Genomic DNA, 27,316 nt, shown 5'->3' with positions numbered 1-27,316 from the left:
AGCAAGGATTTGGAGAAGCTAGAACTTTTGTACTCTGTTCAGTTCAGTTCAGTCGCTCAGTCATGTCCGACTCTCTGAGACCCCATGAATCACAGGATGCCAGGCCGCCCTGTCCATCACCAACTCCCAGAGTTCACTCAAACTCATGTCCATTGAGTCGGTGATGCCATCCAGCCATCTCATTCTCTGTTGTCCCCATCTCCTCCCACCCCCAATCCTTCCCAGCATCAGAGTCTTTTCCAGTGAGTCAACTCGTCGCATGAGGTGGCCAAAGTATTGGAGTTTCAGCTTTAGCATCAGTCCTTCCAATGAACACCCAGGATTGATCTCCTTTAGAATGGACTGATTGGATCTCCTTGCAGTCCAAGGGACTCTCGAGTCTTCTCCAGCACCACAGTTCAAAAACATCAATTCTTTGGCGATCAGCCTTCTTCACAGTCCAACTCTCGGACAGCAGATTGTTACCAATTAGAAAGCTGTTTGGAATTATCTACCAAAAATGTAGATTCACCTACTGTGTGTGTAAGTTGCTCAGTCATGTCTGACTCTTTGTGACCCCAGGGACTATAGCTCCCCAGGCTCTCTGTCCATGGAATTCTCCAGGCAAGAATACTGGAGTGGGTTGTCGTGCTCTCCAGGGGATCTTCCCAACTCAGGGACTGAAGCCAGGTTTCCTGCATTGCAGGCAGATTCTTTACCATCTGAGCCACCAGGGAAGCCTTCTGTATAAGCCAACAATTCACCTGTGAGTTATAAACCCCCACCCATCCATGCATACATTTATGCAGTAAAGAAACTAACAACATTTATAGCAGTGCTATATTTTATAGACAAAAACTAGAGATGTACAAATTACCACCCACAGTAGAATGCATACATACATGAATGCTATAAGACAATGAAAACAGATAAACTACTTCCTTAGAATGTAAACAATAATAATTTGAGTGTATCTTACCGGTATAATGACATAAAGATACCTAATTTATGATTTCATTTATATGCATGTCACAACAATGAAGACATTTCTTTGATGATAAAGTCAGCCTAGTGGTTATGCAGGGGATATTTGCTTCCAGGTGGAACTAGTGATAAAGAACCCACCTGCCAATGCAGGAGACACAAGAGATGTGGGTTCGATCCCTTTTTCGGGAAGATCCTCTGGAGAAGGAAATGGCACCCTATTCCAGTATTCTTGCCTGCAAAATTCCATGGACAAAGGAGCCTGGTAACTACAGTCCATGGGATCACAAAGAGTTGGACACAACCAAGCACAAGGATATTAACCAGATGAAATATGAAAGAGGCTTCTGTATTGCAATTAATATTCTGTATCTTGACCTAACTGGTAGTTTTATAGAGGCTTCTAGCTTTCCACTCAAGATGTGTGCATTAGACACATTTACCTGTCTGTATCTGTCCGTACTAATAAGGAAGCTCTGTATTCACTCGTTTAAACATATAATTCAAGATACATTTGAAAGTATGAAACAATGTTTATGGTATATAATGTTTATGTAAGAAAAGAATCAAAATGAGAACATATATTAGTTTACATTTGTATTTTCATAGGAAGGACACACAAGAATCCATCAATGTAATTAGCTATGGGAAGTAAAGAAATGGATGGGAAACTGAAGCAAGAAGAATGGGATGGGAGGACACTTTCTATGTACACCTTTATAAGCTATCATTTTGGATTTGAACAACATTAATCTATTCCCAGTTTGAAAAATAGTTTTTCATGCGTAGATGTTTCAAAGATGAAAATACTTGAATTAATTATTTACTATATTTGTACTTAAAATTGCTAGAATTGAGAGTTGTCTTGTTTTTCTATGAAACATTGCCTCCTTTTTAAAGAATACAACTTCTGTTCAAGTCATCCCAACTCTGTCCATGATGGCATCATATATATACAAATGATTTGTCATTGAATTCTGAATACGAGAGGGAGAGAGAGTTCTTCCTAAGCATAGACATATGTCAATTGTTTTAAGATGCAATAATATTTACTTTGACACTGCCTTCACTAACTTACATTGCTGAAACACCTTCAGATATTCTAACAAATGTTTGATGCTGCAGCGGTGTCTGGGGTCCATGGGTCAACTGGTGTTCTATCTCAACTTTCTATTCAGGGCACTACCTTTCCACAGATATCTTACAAGCTCTATGGGTTCTGATTCAATGATTTGAAGGATATCCTGTTGTCATTGATTTAGAAAATCTGAAGGTGTTTGGGATATATAATATATATAATATTAAATATATAAACCTATATATATTGCTAATACTACTTTATTAACATGCACTTCTTCTGAAATTTGTATGACTTATTTATTAATATGCACTAATTCATCATTTAATTTGAGCTTTCCTTTACAGTCTAAATGTATTTTTGTAAGCATCTGTTTTCCTTACTTATTTTGTTAACCTGCATCTTTGGTTGTATTGAGATTAATTTAAGAGAGTTGTTTTTTTCATATTTGGAGCAAATATTTGGGGTCTTTCAGAGACTTATGATTGGAGAAGGAAATGGCAACCCACACCAGTGTTCTTGCCTGGAGAATCCCATGGACTGGGGAGCCCGGTGGGCTGCCGTCTATGGGGTCGCACAGAGTCGGACACAACTGAAGTGACTTAGCAGCAACAGCAGCAGCAGTGACTTATAACTTTTTTACAGTTAAATAGTGTGGAAAAATAAAACTATTTCTATACACAAAGGAAAGCATCCACAGGAATTTCTAAATGTTTTGTCGACATGTATGATTAATGAGGGTTTCCCTGATAGCTCAGTTGGTAAAGAATCTGCCCTCAATGCAGAAGACCCTGGTTCAATTCCTGGGTTGGGAAGATTCCCTGGAGAAGGGAAAGGCTACCCACTCCAGTATTCTGGCTTGGAGAATTCCATGGGATTGCAAAGAGTAGTGCAACTGAGCTCACTTCACTTCGTAATTAAGGAGGGGAGCAGGTACAAGGTGGAGAAGGCAATGGCACCCCACTCCAGTACTCTTGCCTGGAAAATCCCATGGACGGAGGAGCTTGGTGGGCTGCAGTCCATGGAGTCGCTAAGAGTCGGATACGACTAAGCGACTTCTCTTTCACTTTTCACTTTCATGCACTGGAGAAGGAAATGGCAACCCACTCCAGTGTTCTTGCCTGGAGAATCCCAGGGACGGCGGAGCCTGGTGGCTGCCGTCTATGGGGTCACACAAAGTCGGACACGACTGAAGCGACTTGGCAGCAGCAGCAGCAGCATGTACAAGGTAGCAGTAGTAGTGGTCTGAAAGGAGTAGGGCAAAAAGTGTTGTCAGGAAGTCAGTTACTGGGAAGTTGTGCTGAGTTTATACATCTTAATGAGTGTGTAAATGACAGATATAGTTTATGATGGTGGAGAGTTCAACATGGAGTCACATGGGGTGGGTTATATGCTGTGGATTAGAAAACAGAAGATCCCAGTTCTCAGTCTACTTCTATTATTAGTTAGCAATGCGACCCTTTGGCATGTCACCTAACATCTCTGAGATTCAGTTCCTTTATCTCTAAAGCAAATGAATGAAACTCTTGAAGTCCCTTTAGGCTCTCATGTAGAAAAAAGCAAGTCTTTCCACATAGGATTACATTACTGGTTATAATTAAAAAATAAATTTTGAGATGCTGGATTAAACTAGCTAAGATTTATAACTGTATCCTGAGGACAAAGTTAAGGGCAATTGGGAGCTAGCTGACTAATGTTCTAGGCCTGGCTTTCGTGCAGTTGGCTACCTTGGACAAAGTTATGCATTTGTATAAGGATTAGGTTCGTTTTCTGTACTGTCAACTTAGCTAGGTCATCCTTGAATTTTCTATCAGGAATAATATTGGTTATTCTCTTTGATTTTTTGCAGCAAAATAACTCAAAGAAATACTCTTAACATATAGTTCAAATTTCCAAAATATTACAGTGAGGAGTTTTGATGGGTTGTACCAGAAGGAAATAATACACTGGGGCATTTCATGTGAATTGTTCCAGAAAAGCCTGGCCCCATTATCAGGCTTTATAAAAACTAAACATAAATTTAAAACCTTAGGTAATTATTTATCTTCTATAGATCTTCATTTATCTTCTTAGACCTATATTTATCTTCTATAGACCTTATCTATTAAGAGAAGGTAAAGAGAAGAGAACTGAAATGAGCAGCCCATACCAATCAGACAAAATGAACTAAAACAATTATCAACTACTTACACATTCATAACCAATATGACATGAATTATGAGTGAACTATTAAAGACAATGACTTTTAAGCCAACCATTTATCTTTTCATTTTAAAATGTAAAGTACAAACATGAAAGGACTAGAAATACTTTATTTGATGGAACTGTATGAACAGATGAGAGTTTAGTTAATAATTTTCATGTGCTATTTCATTGTAACTTCAAGAAGATACACCTTAACAACATTGTTAATATTGTTTACAGCATAATCGAGTTGTCTAATTATAAGGAACTATCATATTTTATTTTTTATCAAATATTTTTCATAATAAGAATGAAAGAGACCATAATATAATATAGTAAAACACTCAGAGGAACAAGTAGTGCCACATTCAAAAGTATTATTTTAGACATTTTTTTTTGTCATGGCCATATTAAGATATTTTGTCAGTCTCCACGGTACATCTGTGAGGTATAACGTTGTTTGTCCAGAAATCCGTATTTTACACACGGGAAAAATAAGCACAGTATGTTTAGCAAATTTTCCAAGGCCACATATTGTGTCAGGATAGCACTGGGAACAGAATTTATCTCTGATATTTTTCTTATACGGCCCAGTGCCTAACACAGTGCCTCAGAAAGAGTAAATGCTCAACAGTCCTTGAACGAAAAGAATGAATGGATAAACCATTCTTTTCCATGAAATTGAGAAAACCATCATATTTCCTCTGTATTCCTTTAGTCATTAGATTGGACAAGCTGGAGGAGTAGTTGAGCAGCAAACTTCATCCATTGTCCTACCCACAAGTTTTCATTGTTACAAGAAGAGACTTTATAAGATGGTACCATCTGATTGGTACTGAAGTTATATACTTCCAGGCAGCCCTCCATATGGAGTGGCATTAATCTTGGTTCATCATATCATTGGCTTTTGTGGTGTAAGTTAGGTCCACCAGCCAGTGGCCAAGACTAACTATTCACAAAAGTCACTGAAAATTCGTTATTAATCATTAACATGTTACTGATGCCCTAGCCTAATGATATTCCAGTGAAACACTGTTTTACATCTTGGACATAAAGAACTTAGTTTCAGTCCTTGAAAATAAATCACTTGGCTAGTATTGGCTCTGGCTCCTTCGGACTTTGCTGAAGATGATTATAAAGCCAGAAAGAGTAATTCAGTTTACTTCCTGAGTTAATGTGTCAGAAGTTAAATTGCTACTGTAAACATAATAAAAGTCACAGTGGCATGACATTTATTCATTTATTTATTTAGACTGTACCACGTGACATGAAGGATCTTAGTTCCCTGGCCAGGGATCAAATCTGTGCTCCCAGCAGTGGAAGTGTGGAATCCTAACCACTCTACTGCCAGGGAATTCCCTGGCATGACTTTTATTGTTGTTAGAAAAATGTAGTTTAAAAAACGTACGTGTTTATATCACTGAGAGACAAAGGATGGCAAAAGTATAGTTGTTTTCCCCAGTGATGCATCATCAAATAAGTTAAAGATTGTTATTCATTTCATTGGCACTGGCAACTAATTACCTAGAAAACAAGTAAGATATCTCATGGCAAACTTAATGGTTAAAATGTGTTCCTTCAACTTTGATGACAATTCATATTTTTTTTGTTCCGAGCAATAAAACCTATTTAACTCCATAGAATGATCCTATAAAGTGAAATGAAAATCCTCTTGCATCTGCAACCCAAATTTGGTGACTGATCTAAAATTTCACCCAGTCTGGAGAAATCTGGCTAGTCTACATCTCATTTGCTTGTATTTAAACAAATGATTCACCAGACTTGCCTAATTAGATGGCGTATTTCCACTGGAGTGAATTTCCTAATTGTAATTCAAGACAAATCTTAGTGATAAGATTCATCAAGCGTTTCCACTCCATCTTATCATGTCTAAAGTTCAGAGATATTTTGAGCTCTAAAAGAGCATCACAAGGAACTTAAAGCATTCTTTGGTGAAACTGTTACCCATTTTTAGAGAAGAGTCACAATTAAAATAGATATACATACAGAAATAAAATTAAACTATTGAATATCAATATATTGGGTAAATTGAGTTTAGATACCTACATGATGCAAAAGAGCAGCTTTTGTATAAGCTCCTAAAGCCTTTAAACTTAAAGCATAGTCTGTGTTTTCACTTAAAAGTAAATATCTAACTGAAGTCAGAAATTTCACTTTGTAATTGTGTCAATTATGTTTAAAAGAGCATTATTAAGTAAAAATTTAAGTTAATTTGTGAACAACCTTAAGGTGATTGGAAACAGAAAAATATAAGCACGCACACCCAGCAACAAACAAACCACAGATTCTTGAGCGCCAGACCCTCCAACTTGTCTGCTTATGATTCAGTCCCTTTGCTCACCCTTTCTACACCAGGCAGAAGAGTAAAACATTTCCAAAGAAATCCCCTGGACTACATGATTTCAATTGCCTGTGTCACCGTAGACAAACAAAAGATGCTATTTGCAAAATCCTAAAGCGATTTGCAAGGGCTGTGCGTATGTGTCTTATTGTCGTTGTTGCTTCTGTCCTGGAGAATTTGGTTGGCCAGAGCTCTCTCCAGGGTGGTGCACAGGAGTGACAGGAAACTGAAATCCATAGCCATTATATCCATCCAAGTAGACACACTGGAAGAAGCTGATGGGGGCTAAGAAAAAGAGGATGATGATTTATTTAAAAAGCAGCTAGAATTAGGAACAGGTAAAGCATTGCGAGGCAGTCTAATTCAATGCATATGGGCATGGGTTCCACAGACAGATAGTCTTGCAACAGCCAGCATTCTGTCAACCAACCACAGACTTCTTGCAACTGGCCAGGAAAGAGAACGATAATTGCAGCTTGTAGTATGTGGAATATGGGGCGGGGGAAGCTAGTTAAATCCACATGCGTCTAAGGGCTTAGGAAGTAGAATAGAGCAAAGCAAGGGTAGAAAGAAGCTAAGGGAGACAACAAGGGATTAGTCTGATTTCATCACCCATGATGTCAGCTGACTTTAATCACTGAGCTTTTTCACTGATGAAAATGGTTTGGAGAAATCTTGAATTTAGTTCTTCTTTCCTCTTTATCTTATCCAGAATTGTTTTCTATTTTGTTTTAGCCTCAAAGAGGGGCAGTAACACAACCTTCGCCCCTGCACCCTCGCCAAGGTTGTGAGAGTCTAGGGTTGGGGTTGAACAGGCTACAGAGAAGGATGGCAGTAAAGCTGAGCCTGCGTGAAGGAGGAATGGCAGCACCAGTACTCAAAGGGGGAGAGGCCATCAGGATCAAGCTACCTTCCAGCTGAGCCTTCTCGTTCACAGGCACTGTTCTGACATTTATTTTATTGATGCCAAATGGTTGTGAGTGAAAATATCATTGTAGCTGCACATTCTAGGTGTTCTATAAAAGGCTCATGAATGTCAAACTATAGAACTGCTTCATGGAAAGATGAAAATATTGTTTTGCTACGGTAAATCCCCCAAGTGAACTGAAAATATTTGACACTTTTGCTTTTTACTAAAAAATGGAATTATTTTATTTACTTCTTTTTAATTAAAATTTTTACTTTGAGATCATTGAAGAGTCACATGAAGTTGTAAGAAATGATGCAAAGAGAGCCCATGTATCTGTCACCTAGTGTTCACCAATGGCAACATCTTTTAGAAATGAATGATACTATAATATCCCAACCAGGAAATTGACATCAATATAATCCACCTATCTTATGTTTTAATAATTATTTATGAAATAAGAGATTTTGAGTTATGTGATACAGCCACAAATTGATACAAGTAGGTGAACAATTGGGAAAGCATTGCTATATAAATCAAAAACATGCTTAGATTGGCTTTATGGATTTTGCAACCGTATCTGAAAGTATTAAGACTACTTATTTATTTCTTATTTCATACAACCTGATTATATGAAGGATTATAATTTGTTATCCCTCATCTGTTGCAGTGGCTGCAGCATCTAAACACTGCTTAAAACATAGTAGGCTCTTGATATTTTTTCAATGATTCACATATAATAATATAACAGGAAGTGTTTACTATTATAGAGGTCATTTTGGTAATTTCCTTCAGAAATACATTTAAGAAAGATTGTGGAACCCAGAGAACATTATTGATATTATTTCCTCAGATAAATGTCTGCTTTTTATTTCAAAAGCCTTATGTGAAACAAACTTTGGTTATACTTATTTAAAAAATTGCTTCCTTTAGTCTGTGCAGCAATGACTTTTATGCATATGTGAATTCAAGATGTATTGCTTTACCATCTGAAGAAAGAATTTCTAATTTGGATGTGCTGGAATAATAAGAAAATAGGACATTGAATTTTGTAACTGCCTATGAATATTGACTGCATTATAAAATCAACGATCCCAAAGATTGAATATTAACAGCCTGCCATATATTGAGAAAAAAGGAACTTTGAGTCTTAGAAGTGAGTTTCTAAGCAATTGAATTGCTGAGACCTATTTCTACATTTTTTTTCTTTTTGAGGTAAAAAATTTCATCATATCACTTCAGCTGTCTTTTCATAAAGCAAGCAGTAACACACATTTAAGCACAGATTCAGTTAGAGTGTTTCAGGATCAGAGCTGTGTAGAATGGTTTGCAATAAATGCCACTTCTGTCATTACTTTGTAATTCCTCCAAATATGTGCCTCTTGACTGACATGAAAAGTGCAGAACTTCTCTTTGAAATGTAAGTGACCTACTTTAATGTTATTCTCCACGTATGTGCTAAAAATCTTTTTCTTCTAATGCTGGTTTTCTTAAGAGAGTCTAAACTTTCAGTTTATTTGTACCAGCTACAGAATGCCTTAATGGTTTTATTTATTTATTTTTTTAAAACTTACTTTTCTGCTTCTTTGTGGAAGATACATCTTCAGCTTCTTCTAGTGGATACAAAAATATGAAAGTAATTACCTTGTACATTCATAGTTATTATACAAATATGTAGGGAAATGAAAATGTCTTAAAAGGTGCACAATGTGAAAGAAACAGGAGTTATTCGCCCTCCTTATAATAAATTCTAGGTTCTTATTCAGATTCTGTTCAGTCTTTAACTACAAACTTTAGTAAGTTAAAAGCCAGTAATAGAAGAAGAGGCAATGAAAGAATGGAAAATGCTGCAGGCAATTGTTCACATAGAAACTGGTCCTGATGTGTTGGATGTTAATGAAGGGCTGGCTTGACACTTATTCCTTCCTTTGAAGAGGTTTTTGATGCTCAGAGTTATAGTAAGGATGGAATCTTGCTATGAAACAAATGTTTTAATCAAAATAATTTTAAACTTGTGAGACACGTGAGTTTTAATGGACATCCTTGTCATGAAAGAATAGCAGCAGGCTGGTATCCTGTATCCTTTCCTTTTCTCAGGTGACTCAAGGGCTCTTTTGCTGAAGTGATATGCACCATGTGTTTATCTAATGAAGGATGAATTAACACTATTCATTTGAACCCCATTTCCCAGGTTAGACGTTCTTAACTGGTGTATACAGATAAACTTTCACGAGTTTCTTATAAACCTATGAAGTGTTAAGATATGAACGTGTGTGTGTTTCATCTGAAGTAGGTTTTAGATTTCATCAAATTCTAAACGAGTTAAAAAAACTTCCTTCTCAAAGTGTGATCCATGAACCAGTAGTTCTAAGATTATTTGAGAAGCTGATATAAACACAGTTATTGGCCTCCAATATCAATTTATTTCATTTCAAAAAGATTTTGAAATGATTTGTATATAAAGTTGTTTGAGAAGTTATGTTCTAGAAGTAAAAATAAGTTATTGTTCTTAATAATTGTTTTATAAAACCCCCCAAAGTTTAGTATTCAAAAATATCTTAAGTGTAAATCATCTCATAAGAATCAAAAACCTATTCTCTTGTGTCTTTTCTCAAAGTGCTGTTTTCCACACTATTAATGAATTCCAGACACTGCCACAAAACTTGTATTTTGATGATAAGAGTACATCTTAGGCAAACTCTTATTGTCCATAGGCAAGTCTGAAAGTGGAATAGAAAATATCTATCATATAACAAGCCAAACTAGGAAGCCAGGAAACCCTTCAGGAAAAAAAATGCATTAAATTAAATTAGTTGAAAACCTTACAATACAGATGAATAAATTTAGTCCTGGAAATACTCGCCTAAGGTCATGTATCTGGTTGTAGCAAATTTTTCTGAGGTTTGAGGTCAGTCTTCCCTCCCTCTTTCTCTCCCTCCTTCCTTCCACATTTCTTTATGCTATTGTTGCTAATATAGTCAAGCTATCTCAATCTTTCTTAATAAACACGTCAATATCATATTTGAACATTTATGTGGTCCTCCTTCTGTCAAACAACATTTGTGAAATGATAATTTTGAAATATTTCTCTTATAGTCTGATTGGCCTACAAATTATTTAATAATTACTTGTAAATAAATCAGTGTCCAGTTAGTCTTAAATATATAGAGATACACAGAGATATATAATATATACAGATGTATAATATATATATATAGCATGTTTTATATATATATATATATACACATACATGTTTTCCAAATAGTGTACAGAAGCTGTTTACAGATAAGTGTACCATCTAAACTTTGCTTCGGTAAAGCTGAGAACCAGATAGTTAAATAAAACAGAAAAAATTTTACAGATGAGAAAACTCATAGTGAACTGAAGATAACAATCTTACCTTTAGCTTTCTTTGAAGTTGGTACATCTTCAGAATCTTCCCCTAGAGAGTAAAGAAAGATGTATCAATTCATGACCTATTTCAAAGAGGAGATACTGTATTTAGGGGTTTTTAAGAGATAGAAGGTCTCAGTCTATAAACTAAGCATCAAGTATCTCTATGAACAAGAACTTTCTAACAAATAAAGCAACTTGCCTGACTTGGACAGACAGTGGGGAGGAAACAGATGCTGTGCTAGGCCAGTGGTCAGCAGGCCAGCAGTCTGGTGGGGGCAAGCAGGACCTGCAGTGATCCTCCCAAACGTGCCTGTCCTCCTCTGACTCCTAAAACTACCTCCCCAAACCACAGTCGCTTTTGGAATTTAGGGAATTTTAGGTAAATAAATGTATACACATATGGCGGATCAAGAGGAAATACTCCATCCACATCTTTTGTTAGCTGACTTCTGACAATTGTAAAGACAATGAAATGGCATTAAAAGTTGAATAAAAGCTCAGACATAAACAATGACCCTTCAGGTGCATTACATACATTGCATGGTTTTTTCTGCAGTCTACTTAAAAGATCCATAGTGAAATAATGTGGCAGTAATTTTAAGTAGGAGATTATTCTAATACAACATAATTAAATGATCTTTACATATTTATATCAAATTTTTAGCACTTATAATGATTGTCAAGTGCAAAGTTTTTATAGGTCAGGCTGAGTTGTCTCAGCAAGTGGAAGCTGTTTAAGAGAAAAAGAATATTTTAGATGTGCTTAGTAAAAATGACAAAACTAGAATATGTGAGAATGGATTCAGATAAAAGAAATAGGGAATGCATTTTCATAGTCAACCCAGAAACCAGTGATTTCTGCAACTAGGACTCACTGAAGAAGTTGAGAGTAAATGAGGCTTTGTATGTAGAGTTAAATGGAATTGAACACTGTGAGTGCAAGAGATGACTACAAAAAGCGGTAACATCGTTTTTATTAAGATTGAAGAAAGATGGTGGTGCCATTCCCAGCAATGAGGAAAACCCAAGAAGTACTCATAAACTGGGAATCATGAAAAGTTAATTTTTCTATGAGTTAAGTTGTGGTGTTGGCCAGCCATGAATGAAGCAAGACAAGGAAGGCACGATATCTGGAAAAGTTTAAAAGAGATATGCACTGTGTTAATGGACAAAACTGGGAGGGTTGAGACATCACTATTAATGATGGCAATACGAGTTAATATTTCCTAACACTTAAACCATCTCCTGGGTCCTATTAAGTAATTTCACATGTACTGGCATATTCAATCCCCACAGCACTTGTCTGCATCAGTTCAGTTCAGTTCAGTTCAGTCTCTCAGTCGTGTCCGACTCTTTGCGACCCCATGAATCACAGCACACCAGGTCTCCCTGTCCATCACCAACTCCTGGAGTTCACTCAAACTCATGTCCATCAAGTCGGTGATGCCATTCAGCCATCTCATTCTCTGTCATCCCCATCTCCTCCCACACCCAATCCCTCCCAGCATCAGAATCTTTTCCAGTGAGTCAACTCTTCGCATGAGGTGGCCAAAGTATTGCAGTTTCAGTTTTAGCATAAGTCCTTCCAATGAACACCCAGGACTGATCTCCTTTAGAATGGACTGGTTGGATCTCCTTGAGTCCAAGGGACTCTCAAGAGTCTTCTCCAGCACCACAGTTCAAAAGCATCAATTCTTCTGCGGTCAGCTTTCTTCACAGTCCAACTCTCACATCCATACATAACCACGGGAAAAACCATAGCCTTGACTAGACGGACCTTGGTTGGCAAAGTAATGTTTCTGCTTTTTAATATGCTATCTAGGTTGGTCATAACTTTCCTTCCAAGGAGTAAGCGTCTTTTAATTTCATGGCTGTAGTCACCATCTGCAGGGATTTTGGAGCCCCCAAAAATAAAGTCTGACACTGCTTCCACTGTTTCCCCATCTATTTCCCATGAAGTGGTGGGACCAGATGCCATGATCTTTGTTTTCTGAATGTTGAGCTTCAAACCAACCTTTTCACTCTCCTCTTTCATCAAGAGGCTTTTGAGTTCCTCCTCACTTTCTGCCATAAGGGTGGTGTCATCTGCATATATGAGGTTATTGATATTTCTCCCAGCAATCTTGATTCCAGCTTGTGCTTCTTCCAGCCCAGCATTCCTCATGATGTACTCTGCATATAAGTTAAATAAGCAGGGTGACATATACAACCTTGACGCACTCCTTTTCCTATGTGGAACCAGTCTGTTGTTCCATGTCCAGTTCTAACTGTTGCTTCCTGACCTGCATACAGGTTTCTCAAGAGGCAGGTCAGATGGTCTGGTATTCCCGTCTCTTTCAGAATTTTCCACAGTTTCTCTTATTTTAAATCTCCTGTATAGACAGAATGCAAAGAAAGAGAGGAAAACAAAATGGGAAAGACTAGAGATCTCTTCAACTCCAGTACTCTTGTCTGGAAAATCCCATGGATGGAGGAGCCTGGTAGGCTGCAGTCCGTGGGGTCGCTAAGGGTCGGACACGACTGAGCGACTTCACTTTCACACATTGGAGAAGGAAATGGCAACCCACTCCAGTGTTCTTGCCTGGAGAATCCCAGGGACGGGGGAGCTTGGTGGGCTTCTGTCTATGGGGTCACACAGAGTCGGATACGACTGAAGGGACTTAGCAGCAGCAACAGCAGAGATCTCTTCAAGAAAATTAGAGATATCAAGGGAACATTTCATGCAAAGATGGGCTCAATAAAGGACAGAAGTGGTATGGATCTAACAGAAGCAGAAGATATTAAGAAGAGGTGGCAAGAACATAGAAGAACTGTACAAAAAAGATCTTCATGATGAAGATAATCACGATGGTGTGATCACTCACCTGGAGCCAGACATCTTGGAATGTGAAGTCAAGTGGGCCTCAGAGAGCATCACTACAAACAAAGCTAGTGGAGGTGATGGAATTCCACTTGAGCTATTTCAAATCCTGAAAGATGATGCTGTGAAAGTGCTGCACTCAATATGCCAGCAGATTTGGAAAACTTAGCAGTGGCCACAGGACTGGAAAAGGTCAGTTTTCATTCCAATCCCAAAGACAGGCAATGCCAAAGAATGCTCAAGGTACCGCACAATTGCACTCATCTCATACGCTAGTAAAGTCATGCTCAAAATTCTCCAAGCCAGGCTTCAGCAATACGTGAACCGTGAACTTCCAGATGTTCAAGCAGGTTTTAGAAAAGGCAGAGGAACCAGAGATCAAATTGCCAACATCCGCTGGATCATGGAAAAAGCAAGAGAGTTCCAATAAAACATCTATTTCTGCTTTCTTGACTATGCCAAAGCCTTTGACTGTGTGGATCACAATAAACTGTGGAACATTCTGAAAGAGATGGGAATACCAGACCACCTGACCTGCCTCTTGAGAAACCTGTATGCAGGTCAGGAAGCAACAGTCAGAACTGGACATGGAACAACAGACTCGTTCCAAATAGGAAAAGAAGTACGTCAAGGCTGTATATTGTGACCCTGCTTATTTAACTTATATTCAGAGTACATCATGAGAAATACTGGACTGGAGGAAGCACAAGCTGGAATCAAGATTGCTGGGAGAAATATCAATAACCTCAGATATGCAGATGACACTACCCTTATGGCAGAAAGTGAAGAGGAACTAAAGAGCCTCTTGATGAAAGTGAAAGAGGAGAGTGAAAAGGTTGGCTTGAAGCTCAACATTCAGAAAACGAAGATCATGGCATCTGGTCCCATCACTTCATGGGAAATAGATGGGGAAACAGTGGGAACAGTGGCTGACTTCTTTTTGGGAAGGGGGCTCCAAAATCCCTGCAGATGGTGACTGCAGCCATTAAATTAAAAGACGCTTACTCCTTGGAAGGAAAGTTATAACCAACCTAGATAGCATATTAAAAAGCAGAGACATTATTTTTCCAACCAAGGTCCGTCTACTCAAGTCTATGGTTTTTCCAGTGGTCATGGTGAGAGTTGGACTGTGAAGAAAGCTGATCGCCAAAGAATTGATGCTTTTGAACTGTGGTGTTGGAGAAGACTCTTGAGAGTCCCTTGGACTGCAAGTAGATCCAACCAGTCCATTCTAAAGGAGATCAGTCCTGGGTGTTCATGGGAAGGACTGATGCTGAGGCTGAAACTCCAATACTTTGGCCACCACATGCGAAGAGCTGACTCACTGGAAAAGACCCTGATGCTGGGAGGGATTGGGGGCAGGAGGAGAAGGGGATGACAGAGGATGAGATGGCTGGATGGCATCACCGACTCGATGGACATGAGTTTGAATAGACTCCGGGAGTTGGTGATGGACAGGGAGGCCTGGCGTGCTGTGATTCATGGGTTTGCAAAGAGTCAGACACGACTGAGCGACTGATTTGAACTCTTCTGAACTGAAGTACTGCCCAAGGGCATAAAATGAGTGACTGACAGGACTAGGGCATGAACTCCAACCTGCCTGGGTCAGAGCTGCTTAAATGAAGATTTATATTTAATTCACAGAGAATGCACTGTACTGCCCTCCTTTGTTCTAAGCATGAATACTAACATATTTCACCTCCTCAGTAAATCTGTGAGAAGGTACTATTATCATTCTCGTTTACAGAAGGGATCATTAAAGTCTAGAAGGTTCCGGATCTAGGAAGTGGGGAAATCAGGATTCAGACTTCAGCCACCCACTCTGGGTTCCAGAGACTGTGCTGTTCACCACTAAGCAATCCGACCTCTCAAGAACGGCCTATACTCAGTCTTCTCTGATTCTAGAACATTATATTGCTATTAGCATTATATTGTGTAACAAGTATCTGCAGAAGGCTCAGACAGAATCAATTCACACATGAGTCATACACTTGTGCAGAGCAGAGATGAAGCAGTGTTTCCGTAAGTGTATTCCTCTGCTCTTTCAGCAATCTGTTCTTTGATGTGGATGAATAGAAGAGTTACCTAGCTGTCTTTGAAAACAGTAATGAAGAGTAAAGGGTAATACCTGTTCTGTTTGCCTAACCACTTTAATTTAATCATATCCCAAACAATGGAGAATAAAAATGTATTATTTAGACTTTCAAATTGAGGACTCCAGTTAAATCTGAAGATGTGGTGAAGAATTGGTGGGAAGCTTTGTCCAGAAGTGTGGCTATAAATGAAAGCAGAACAAAAGCACAAGAGCTTCAGGAACATAAAGGGTAAGAGACATTTTATACAAGGGAATCATTGGAAGATATTTGTCAGCAGGAGGAAGAGGATCTTTTAAAGTGAGAAATGAAAGTGCAGGATTGAGGGAGCAAGATAAGGGGAGACAAGAAAGGACAGAGTCAAGGAGGAACATCGTGATAAATCTTGGGAGAAGCAAAGCTTCTTGACTTGCGCTGGAGAGGGTAGTGGTGGGTAAAAACGTGAAAAGAAGAAAAGAGGTTGTATTTTGGAGAGAAGCAAAATGTTAAAGGATGCACATTGATGGCATATATTGTTGTATATTTTTGTTATTTTTACAGGTAATACGTTTCTGTGTAGTGCCCAGTCTGCTCTGCATACTCTGAGCAGACAGGATAAATAAATAAAAACTACCTAAATAATGCATGTGTGTGTATCAGCAGTTACTGTTTATTTCTACTGGCAGTCTATTCTGATTTGTGTAGAGTTTCAAGAAATGCTCACAGTTGACTCACTGGAAAAGACTCTGATGCTGGGAAGGATTAGGGGTGGGAGGAGAAGTGGACGACAGAGAATGAGATGGCTGGATGGCATCACCGACTCGATGGACATGAGTTTGAGTGAACTCCGGGAGTTGGTGATGGACAGGGAGGCCTGGCGTGCTGTGATTCATGGGGTTGCGGAGAGTCGGACACGACTGAGCGACTGAACTGGACTGAACTGAACTGAACTGAAGCATCTGGCACCCTGAAGCATAGACACAAAAATAATCCATAGCTTAGCATGGATTTTTGTATTCTTCACTCCTCTCACTTTACCTTATTCACAGCATCACCTTGTGTCTGCAGACTTACTGAAAGCTTCAAATTATTTTCTCAACTGATTTGCTAGATTATGTGTAAATAGCTTGATAGAATATTATATTCTAAGAGTTTATATTTTTTCAATACATCCTAAGAATCTACAGTAGTTCCAGGCAACAGTTGATGGCCAGTTTATTTTAGCTATCAAGTGTGAACAGCTCCTTCTACACATGCTATTATTTAAAATGGTCATGAGTTTTAAAGAAAATTAATTGCTACACTGAGCAATAGCCACAGATTCCTGGAATTGACCACAGGGAGTAATAAAGTATGCAGAGACAGTTCACATTTGGAACCTTGCACACAGTGAAACCAAGGGAATTCAATAAATGTGTGCAATCCTTTCTGAGTGTCTATCCTGTCACTCAAAGGACAAAACATGACTGTCTTGAGGGCAATGTCAGAACAACTTAACATCACCAATAAATGAATGAGGCCACATTGTTGGTACCCGAAGACTAATAATGGACAGTGACAAACATTTTACCAACCATGCCTTCTACACTGACTGTCTCTGTGCTGTGCCATACTAAGGCCCTTCAGTTGTGTCTGACTCTTTGTGACCCCCTGGACTGTAGCCTGCCAGGCTCCTCTGTCCGTGGGATTCTCCAGGCAAGAATTCTGGAGTGGGTTGCTGTGTCCTCCTCCAGGGGATTTTCCCAACCTGGGGATGGAACCCACATCTCTTATGTCTACTGCATTAGCAGGCAGGTTCTTTACCACTAGCACCACTTGGGAAGCCCTGGGGACTTTCTTTGGGGTCTAGCAGAAGGAGGGATCAGAGGGAGAGAGCCCAGCAGCTAGTACCTATTTAGAAGGCTTCAGCCAAAAGTAATTGCTCCATTTCCTCCCCCCCCAGAACAAAATCTCCATGAATTTTATCACTCATGGTCTAAAAAAGTGGATTGCTTTAAGTCCACACCAAAATAAGTGAGATTTTTAAATTATTATTTTATCTCTTTTTTTCATCCATTTTATTACAAAAGGCTTACAAGCAAAGCCTGCCTCTTTCTAGGGAAGTAACCTTTTTTCATCATTATCATCATCATCCTCACAGATAGCAATTAATGATCACTTACTATGCGCAAATCACTTGTGAACTCTATTTTATCTTACTTAATTTTTCCAAAGTTTCAAAGAGGTCATTTTAATATCATTATTCACATTCAAAAAATAAGGCTACTGAGAACAAAGATGTTAAGCAATTTACCCAAACTTTTAAGTCAGGATGGGAACTCAGTCCATCTAAAGCCAGTTTCCCTGTTATCAGCCACTATCCTATGAGGATTTTTGTATTTCTACCATGTATTCATTTATAATTTGTTTTAAGAAAACCTACACTGATATTAGTATCCATCAAGAGCCCATTCCAGCAAACAATCTCTAACAATATTCCATTTCAGCAAGGGACATCCAACAAAAAAACGAGTCAATAATTTTATCCTGAATTAAATTTTCATCCATATACTACAAGGAAGTGTGTTTTCTTTTTTTTTTTTTAAGGTTTGTGTCTGTATATATTAACTGAGGATGAGGATCGTTTGCTTGAAAGAAGATTAAATCGAGGCTTCTATGAGTCAAGCTTTCTACATTTTAACAACAGGTTTAGTTTTGTACAATTGTCTAGAACTAAACTATCAGATATTTTACTTTTTAATTGAGAAAAGTAAGGCATGAGCCTTGGTTAAAATGAGATTTGTGGGCAACATTAAAAATACTATTAGGCACAAATACTTCTGAAAATATGGTAGACAGCAACAACTATGAACGCACATCTTTTGTTGCTGGACTCAGAGGACATAAAGCAAATCTCCAAACAGAATCCCTCCTCCTGCCCAGAAACAGGCGAGATATCCTGCTGATACATGAAGGGTGAGGTGATCCTGAGGACAAGTGATGACATTAAAACTGGAGCTCAAAAACAAAGTGTGCAAGGAGCAAAGTGGGAGTGCAGGGGCTAAAATCCTTTTTTTTTTGCCAGGGATGGTGGGATGAAAATATCTTAACTGACCCAGGGGTTTTTGAGAAGATAACAGCATTACAGTATTTAAATGTCCTCCAAATTCCACCAAAAGAACAGATAGCAAAAACCACAGGCAATATTTACTATGAAATGAAATGAACCCTAAAATATTTGTGGATGGGGACAATCAGACAATCAAAAACCTGCAGGGATCAGTGTTTTCAGAAGAGAAAGCATAAGGAAATAATGGGGATTCTGAGAAACCTGAAAATAAGGAACTCTCCTACAGCCAACAGGTATTTTCTGAAAAGTGAGAGAGAATAATTTTTGATCATCAGCTGAAACTAAGAGGGACTTTGCCCAGTGTTCAGCCGGTGAGCATAAAGGGTTCACCATGAAGTCTGAGTGCTCAGGACATCAGGTACTCTATGACCTTGAGAAACTGATAAGCTAGTGCTGGCTCCCAAGATGGGACACCTCAGATGGTAAGGAATTGCTAGGAGTGGAATAAATTTGAGCAGGACAGGGACAATAGAGACAAAGAAAGATAAGGTCAGATAGAAATGAGGGAAAGAAAAAAAAATGTGATTTCATAAAGTCTCAAACACAGAAAAGACCATCATGAGTGAGAGTCCAAAGAAACAACAAACAACAAAGTTATATCACAAAGTACTTCATATGCAAAATTTAATATATATGAATGTTTTAGAAATAAAATATAAATTTATAAATAAGAACAAGCAACAGGTGACTGTGAAAATAACAAGATTTTTAAATAACTATGATAAGAAAAAAATAAATTATAGGGTTCAAGAAATAATTAGTGAATATATGTTGAAGTGAAGTGAAGTGAAATCGCTCAGTCGTGTCCGACTCTTTGCGACCCCATGGACTGTAGCCTAAACAGGGTCCTCTGTCCATGGGATTTTCCAGGCAAGAATACTGGAGTGCGTTGTTAGAATGGATCAAATTACACTACATATGGCACAGAGACACAAGAAGATGAAAAACTTAAAAGAGGTGTTAAAAGAGAAGAAACAATATATATACCCAACACGTTCCTAATCAGCAGAAAAAAAATGAAGACACAATGTTTGAAGAATAAAGGCTATTAATCCCTCAAATTGGTAAAAGAAAAATATGTGTACTGGAAGCATTTCACAATAAAAAGAGGTTCTTATTCCAATAAACTTGACTGAAACTGCAGCAGATAAAATGCAAAGAGAAAATATTTAAAGAAGCCAGAAAGAAAAGATAGATCACATAGGAAGGAATGACAATTCAACTGATAACAGAATTCTCTCACCTCAGTGGAAGAAGAAAAAACGAGACAGTGGAAATGTCCAGAGTGATGACTGGTGACCGAGACATGTGCCTAGCAGAGGGCTCTCAGGAATGAGGATTACTTAAAGACATTGTCAGAGAAATGAAAACAAAGTATATTTTCCACCAGTAGGTTTTGCTCAAGGCCAAATGTCTTCTAAAGAAGACATTCTTGAAAGAAGTAGGACAGCAAAAGAAATTCAGAGATGCAAATGAAATGGTAAATAGTGACATTGGTAAACATATGGGTAAAGACAGACACATACTGATTGAAAAAATAATACTAATAAAATCTGACATTCATACAGTTTAAAGGTTAGAACTAAAAATACTGAACAAAATTAGCATGTAAATCAGGATTAGAAATTCTAGAAAAACATCTATTTCTGCCTCATTGATTATGCTAAAGCTTTTGACTGTGTGGATCACAATAAACTGCAGAAAATTCTTAAAGAGATGGGAACACCAACCACCTTACCTGTCTCTTGTGAAACCTGTATGCAGGTTAAGAAGCAACAGTTAGAATCTTGAACAACTAGCTGGTTCCAAACTGGGAAAGAAGCACGACAAGGCTGTATATTGTCACTCTGCTTATTTAACTTAATGCCAGGCTGGATGAATCACAAATGGAATCAAGATTGCTGGGAGAAATATTAACAACCTCAGGTATGAACATGATATCACTCCAACGGCAGAAAGTAGAGAGGCACTGAAGAGTTTCCGAATGAGGATGAAAGAGGAGAGTGAAAAAGCTGGCTCAAAACTCAATATCCAGAAAACTAAGATCATGGCGTCTGGTCCCATCACTTCATGGCAAACAGGGGAAAAAGTGGAAGAAGTGACAGATTTTATTTTCTTGGGCTCCAAAATCACTGTGGATGGTGACTGCAGCCATGAAATTAGACGATGCTTGCTCCTTGGAAGTAAAGTTATGACAAACTTAGATAGCATATTTGCACGCTGAATTTACTAATTAAGAAATGAGAAACCAGAACTATAAAGGTGGCATAGAAATACAAGAAACCATTCTTAAGTAATCTTTTAAAACTTTGAACAGAGTTACAGATTTTACCATTTGTGATAAACTGGTACATATAATTTAACCAGAACCAAAAGAAAATTAGTATTGTGTGAATTCTGAAGCACTTTCAACATGTTGTAGGAATAATGTGGACTTTCTTGAGTTTTACACATTCATCAGTGAATGGTCTGTATCTCGTGCCTTTGTTGGCTTTCTGTGAGCTGTAGTTTCTGGGAAGTGAACAGCTCTCATTCCTGTAAGTCTTGTAATCCAGTCATTCGTGTGCCTCCTTCATGAGGACTCAGTAGAGCTGTGGTGCTGTTATCCCTCTGATAGGAACTCTGACTCAGTGTAAAGCCCCAAAGATCTGTTACTTATTTTTATTTTATATTGTACTATATTTCGTTTACAGTGTTGTGTTTGTTTCAGGTGTATAGCAAAGTGATACAGTCATATATATATATATATATATATATATATGAATTGACAAAAGCAGTTCCCGTCTTTTGATGGGGTGCTCATGGTTTATAACATAAATGGCATTATTTTGAGAGAGGGATAACTTAGGTATGGCATTGGGTTTTTTTTTTTTCTTTTTGCAGCCTGAGGCAGTTGTAAAATAACTTAATATAGCTTTTTACAACTGTGTATTCTATAGTATTTTTTCATTTGGTGAAATTTTAGCTGTTAATGTTTTTGGCATCGTGCTTTGTACCATTTATTAAATAAAAATTAAAAAAATAAAAATAAAAAGCACAGACATCACTTGGCCAACAAAGTTCTGTCTCATCAAAACTATGGTTTTTCCAGAAGTCATATATGGATGAAAGAGTTGGACCAAAAAGAAAGCTGAGCACCGAAAAACTGATATCTTTGAATTATGGTGCTGGAGAAGACTCTTGAGAGTCTCTTGGACAGCAAGGAGTTCAAACCAGTTAATCCTAAAGGAAATCAACCCTGAATATTCATTGGAAGGCCTGATGTTGAAGCTGAAACTCCAACACTTTGGCCACCTGATGCAAAGAGTGACTCATTGGAAAAGATCCTGATGCTGGGAAAGATTGAAAGCAAAAGGAGAAGAGGACAGCAGAGAATGAGATGGTTAGATAGCATCATCAACTCAATGGACATGAATCTGAACAAACTCCAGGAGATAGTGAAGGATATCCTGGTGTGCTATGGCCATGGCATTGCACAGAGTCAGACACAACTTAGAGAATAAACAACAATTTAATGTATACAGAATTTTGCTTCTAACCATTAGAAAATGAATATTATTCTCAATGATATATAGAAATTTACTAAAACAGATAATGTATTATTTCATAAGATAAGAGCTCGACACATTTCAAAGAGTAGACCGTTTTCTCTAATTACTACACAATTAAGTTAGAAGTTGATTAAAAGAGGATAATCTTTATAATTCCCATAGGCTTGGAAATGTTAAAGTATTTTAACAAAAGAGACACAGGTGTATAGAACAGTCTTTGGGACTCTGTGGGAGAGGGTGAAGTTGGGATGATTGGGGAGAACGGCATTGTAGCATGTATATTATCATATGTGAAATGAATCACCAGTCCAGGTTCGACGCATGATACAGGATGCTTGGGGCTGGTGCACGGGGATGACCTGGAGGGAGGATATGGGGAAGAGGGAGGTGGGAGGGGGGGTTCAAGAAGGGGAACACATGTACACCCGGGGCAGATTTGTGTCAATGGATGGCAAAACCAACCAATATATTAATGTAAAGTAATTTGCCTCCAATAAAAAAAAAAAAAGAAAAAAAAAAGAAAATTCTAAAACTTCTATGAAATATACTAATTAAACAATTAAATGGAATTAAGAAATACTTTAAAATGAATAATAATGAAAATACTACATATAAAGAAACTTGGGAGAGGCTGTAGAAGTAGTACTTAAAGGGAAATATATTACTTGCAATATGTGTAGAAAGGGTAAAGAGTAATAAAATAAACATACATGATAAGATGTTTAAAAAGGAACACAAAAATCAGAATCAAAGCAAATATCCATCAATTGTAGAATAGATTAAATGTATTTATTCACAAAGTGCTATACTATACAGCAGTGAAAATGAACTATAACTACACAAATTACTTAAGGATTTGAGAAGCATAGCATTAAGTAAAAAAAAAAAAATCTCAGAATATATCTTACAATATAAGATAAAATTAGAAAAAAAAAGTGATAAAATTAGAAAAAAATTAAGAGAATTAAAAAAAAAATCAGTGTATTAGTTACTTCTACCAGGAATCAAGAGATAGGATGGAGAGAGTTCAGAAGTAAAGTCACATCATAGTATCTAGTTTTTAAATATACATTTACAGGTTATTTTGTTTATGTAAGATATCAAATAATAAAATACTTGTGAGGAATTAATTTAGAAATGGGACGATCCTTTTTCCTCTTTCTGTTTTTAAGTATTTTATCAGTCCCACTGGTTTCAACAACGAATAAAGTAATTATAAAATAATTATTTAAATCAATGGAGCACCAATACAGTATACTAACGCATATATATGGAATTTAGAAAGATGGAAATGACAACCCTGTATACGAGACAGCAAAAGAGACACAGATGTATAGAACAGTCTTTGGGACTCTGTGGGAGAGGGTGAGGGTGGGATGATTTGGGAGAATGGCATTGAAACATGTATATTATCATATGTGAAATGAATCACCAGTTCAGGGTTGATGCATGTTACAGGATACTCAGGGGCTGGTGTGCGGGGATGACCCAGAGGAAGGATAAGGGGAGGAGGGAGGTGGGAGGGGGGTTCAGGAAGGGGAACTCATGTACACCCGGGGCAGATTCATGTCAATGTATGGCAAAACCAACCAATATAATATTGTAAAATAATTAGCCTCCAACAAAATAAAATAAAGAAGAAAAAAAAAATCAATGGACATACTCTTTTTAAAAAATAGTCAAAGAATTTTAATAGACCACAGAGTGATTTAATAGTCATTTAAAGTGTCTGCAATTTAGTTTGGGGGAAATATTTTGGTCAACATTAGGCAAATGAATTCAATATACAACTGGCATTAGTAATGCCATTCAAACTTACTCTGTAAAAGTAAGCAAACAATGTTTCAAGTTATTTTCTGTGACTGCATCGAATCAGATTAAGCTTTCTGTGCAGCACTAGAAATGTGACTGGTGTATGTTGTGTAATGACAAAATTGATTCACTTCTTTGAAAGTTAAAGTGTTGCTATGCCACCATTAGTTAATGGCATACTATTAATATTTTTATTAGCAAATCAATTAACCTGAGATAACATAAATAATTTTATTTAGTCATGAATTAACTTTAGGTTGAATCTGATCTCTTTAAAAAATATCATTATTTTAATTGTTTATAATAGGGAATTACATATAATATTTTTTTTACATATAATATTAACATAAACCAAAGCACACTCTCTATTTAAAGGTTTAAGAGAATTAGTTCCTTTTGCTACTATAGTAACACTTTATAGTTCACTGACTCATCAATAGTTTCATGATTATCTGACAAAGTCAAACTTTCTTTCAAATAGCAGTAACATGTTTATTAGGAAATTCTGGCTTTCTGAAATTCTTGAAAATTTTCAATCCAGGGATATATAATCAATAAAAACAGGTTATGCTTTTATTAATGACAAATGGTATACTTCAGTTATGTGTAATTATAATCTTATAAAAGAAGTGCTTGACCTAAGATATATCAAACATGTAAATGAGGAAAAAGACTATTAGTCTTTACATACATAGAAACTTTAATTATATCCGTGCTTATTTAAATTTTCAGACAAAATCACAAAGCAGCTGAATTTGATATCTAAAATTATCCACTATACTTTAATATTGATGCAAATTACTTATTAGTTTACCAAATTTATACACAAAAAGTGCAGAACCAAAAGATGAATGAACATTTTAAAAGTTAGAAAGCATTAAAAAGCAAATTACAAATGAAAGCAACAAAGGAAACTATATAAAAAATGGAAATTCTGGCTAGTCCTCTGCTGGGTTTGCTTGAAGTTATATTAAAAAGTAATTAACTTCTGTAAAAGATTATCAGTATTTTATGAAAAAGTTAAATTCATTATTTTAATACAAATATTTGATTTCAGAGACTTTATAGTGATTCAAACCTGTCTACACAGATAATCTTGGTGAGGTGATAACAATAAAATCCTCACTATTTATGATCAGAGAAAAATGTTAAAGAGGAAGGTGTCAGTTAAATTTCTACATAGAATAATTTTAAGAAGTGTTCTTAATACATCACTTCTTTTAAAGTACTCATTTTGAAGGGCAAGCCAACCTAGCTTTACTTAAATGTTGACTAGGAGATACTGAGAACAAAGAACTGTGGATTCTTATAAAATCTTTTTCCTTAATTATAAATATAATGTAAACATACTGTCCGTGTCTCAGCTATGTCGAGAACCTTGATGCTCTTCTAGGTGCAAGACTTCCCTTGGCCCATTTGCTTTTAAAGAATGTAGTTCCTCATTCCCTCGCTTTGTTTCATGTTTTGCCTACAGGCAAGTTCCTGGGAATGAAGTTTTATATAATTTTTTTATACACAGTTTTTTCTCAAAGAAAAAGTTTTCCAAAGCCTTAAAATATTAATATCAGCAAGAAATAATTACATTTTAAAATTCAAGAATGTGAATATTTGTTTTGATTTTAAAGTATGAGTAATTATATCTTAAATATAGTACAGTTTCATGCCTCTTGATGTCTTCCTCAAAACTCTGTGGAAAGGTAATTTTATTATATATTTACCATACATACAAAGCAAAAAATACAGAATGAAAATTAAATGACTATTTAGAAATCAGAAATCTACATCCTTCGAAAAAGTAAAGCCACAGAACAAACATAATGGTCTGTGAATCATGGAAATTTTGATTTTGCAATGTTACTTTCACTGATGTAATAAAGAAATGCTATCATATTGCTGACTATTTTTTATTCCTAAAACAAACTCAGGTAGCTGGGAATCTAGTCCACCAGGATGATTTCAAGAATCTCAATCAGAGTAAGCCACGAGATTTCAGAAAAAGATACTGCTTGTCTCTTTTACATCAGTCTTTTCCCACATATTAACAGTCTCCCCCATTCCCACCAAAAAAATCTGAGAATGAATAATGGTCTATGTGCATCCAGCACCAAAACAGAAAAAATGATATAGCAGTGGTGGAAGACCTGGTTCTGTTCAGAAAAAAGAGATACAGGCGCTAGGCGTGGAGAGAATGGTTGGAAGGGAGCAATGGGCACAAAGGAACTATCTTAACTTCCTTTAGTTAAAGACAAATAGCTAAAAAATCAATTAGAAGTCTGACAAAAGAAAAATTACAAAATGTTGAAAAGAGATTTCAGGAAAAGAACAATGGTTCTTTAGTTTAAATTATCTTTAGTATGTTCTCCTTGATATGTATCTGAGGCAGTTTTTGATAATTACCTCTAAAAAGGCATGATGAAAAGTATGTGCTATAAAAACATAACTTTCATATACACACAAAACAAGCCTATTAAAATGCATTATTCCATGATGTCTTGGACATTTGTATCTTATTATCCACCAGAATCAATATACTTTCTTCCTCATACATTTCTCTTTTCAGTTACTATTCTTACTCTTAGTACTTCTATTCTTATGAGGTTAGACTTTCCACCAATTCCTCCACATTTCACTCCTTTACATAAAATAAACCACAGCCCTCTGTGTCAATAAGTCTAGAGTTCCTTGATGGGCAGGTTCTCTACTTCATCGTTTCAACCTATATGTTCTTACATCTCACTGCTTTTTAACACAAGCCAAAGCAATCTTAAGAAAGAAAAACTGGGCTGGAGGAATTAGGCTCCCTGACTTCAGATTATACTGCAAAGTTAGAGTAATCAAAACAGCATATCACTGGCACAAAAACAGAAACTGAGATCAATGGAACAGGATAAAAAGCCCAGAAATAACCCCCCACATATATGGTCAATTAACCTATGGCAAGGAAGCAAGAATATACAATGAAGAAAAGATAGTCTCTTCAATAAATGATGCTGGGAAAACTGAACAGCTACATGTTAAAGAA

The 27,316-nt window shown here is 36.9% G+C and overlaps 1 protein-coding gene across 12 annotated transcripts in view; it reads right to left on the bottom strand.

Annotated features, from left to right (window-relative positions):
- Positions 1–4,284: 4,284 nt before the first annotated feature.
- Positions 4,285–27,316, bottom strand: part of TRDN (triadin) — a 424,466-nt gene continuing 401,434 nt past the window's right edge. For 9 of the 12 annotated variants that reach the window (XM_055433644.2, XM_055433649.2, XM_088840569.1 and 6 more), the window contains 3 exons: positions 10,895–10,936; positions 9,069–9,107; positions 4,285–6,872 (listed from right to left, as the gene is read on the bottom strand). In XM_055433644.2, the coding sequence (XP_055289619.2) occupies positions 6,733–6,872; positions 9,069–9,107; positions 10,895–10,936 (221 nt within the window). In that variant the 3' untranslated portion in view covers positions 4,285–6,732. The remainder of the gene's footprint in view (positions 6,873–9,068; positions 9,108–10,894; positions 10,937–27,316) is intronic. The other 3 variants (XM_088840567.1, XM_088840568.1, XM_088840571.1) reach the window with 1 other exon arrangement.

This window comes from Moschus berezovskii, chromosome 10, assembly GCF_049115385.1.
Source record: "Moschus berezovskii isolate FMDL1 chromosome 10, NW_MosBer_1.0, whole genome shotgun sequence".
Taxonomy (NCBI): domain Eukaryota; kingdom Metazoa; phylum Chordata; class Mammalia; order Artiodactyla; family Moschidae; genus Moschus; species Moschus berezovskii.
This window is presented reverse-complemented; position numbering and strand designations above follow the sequence as displayed.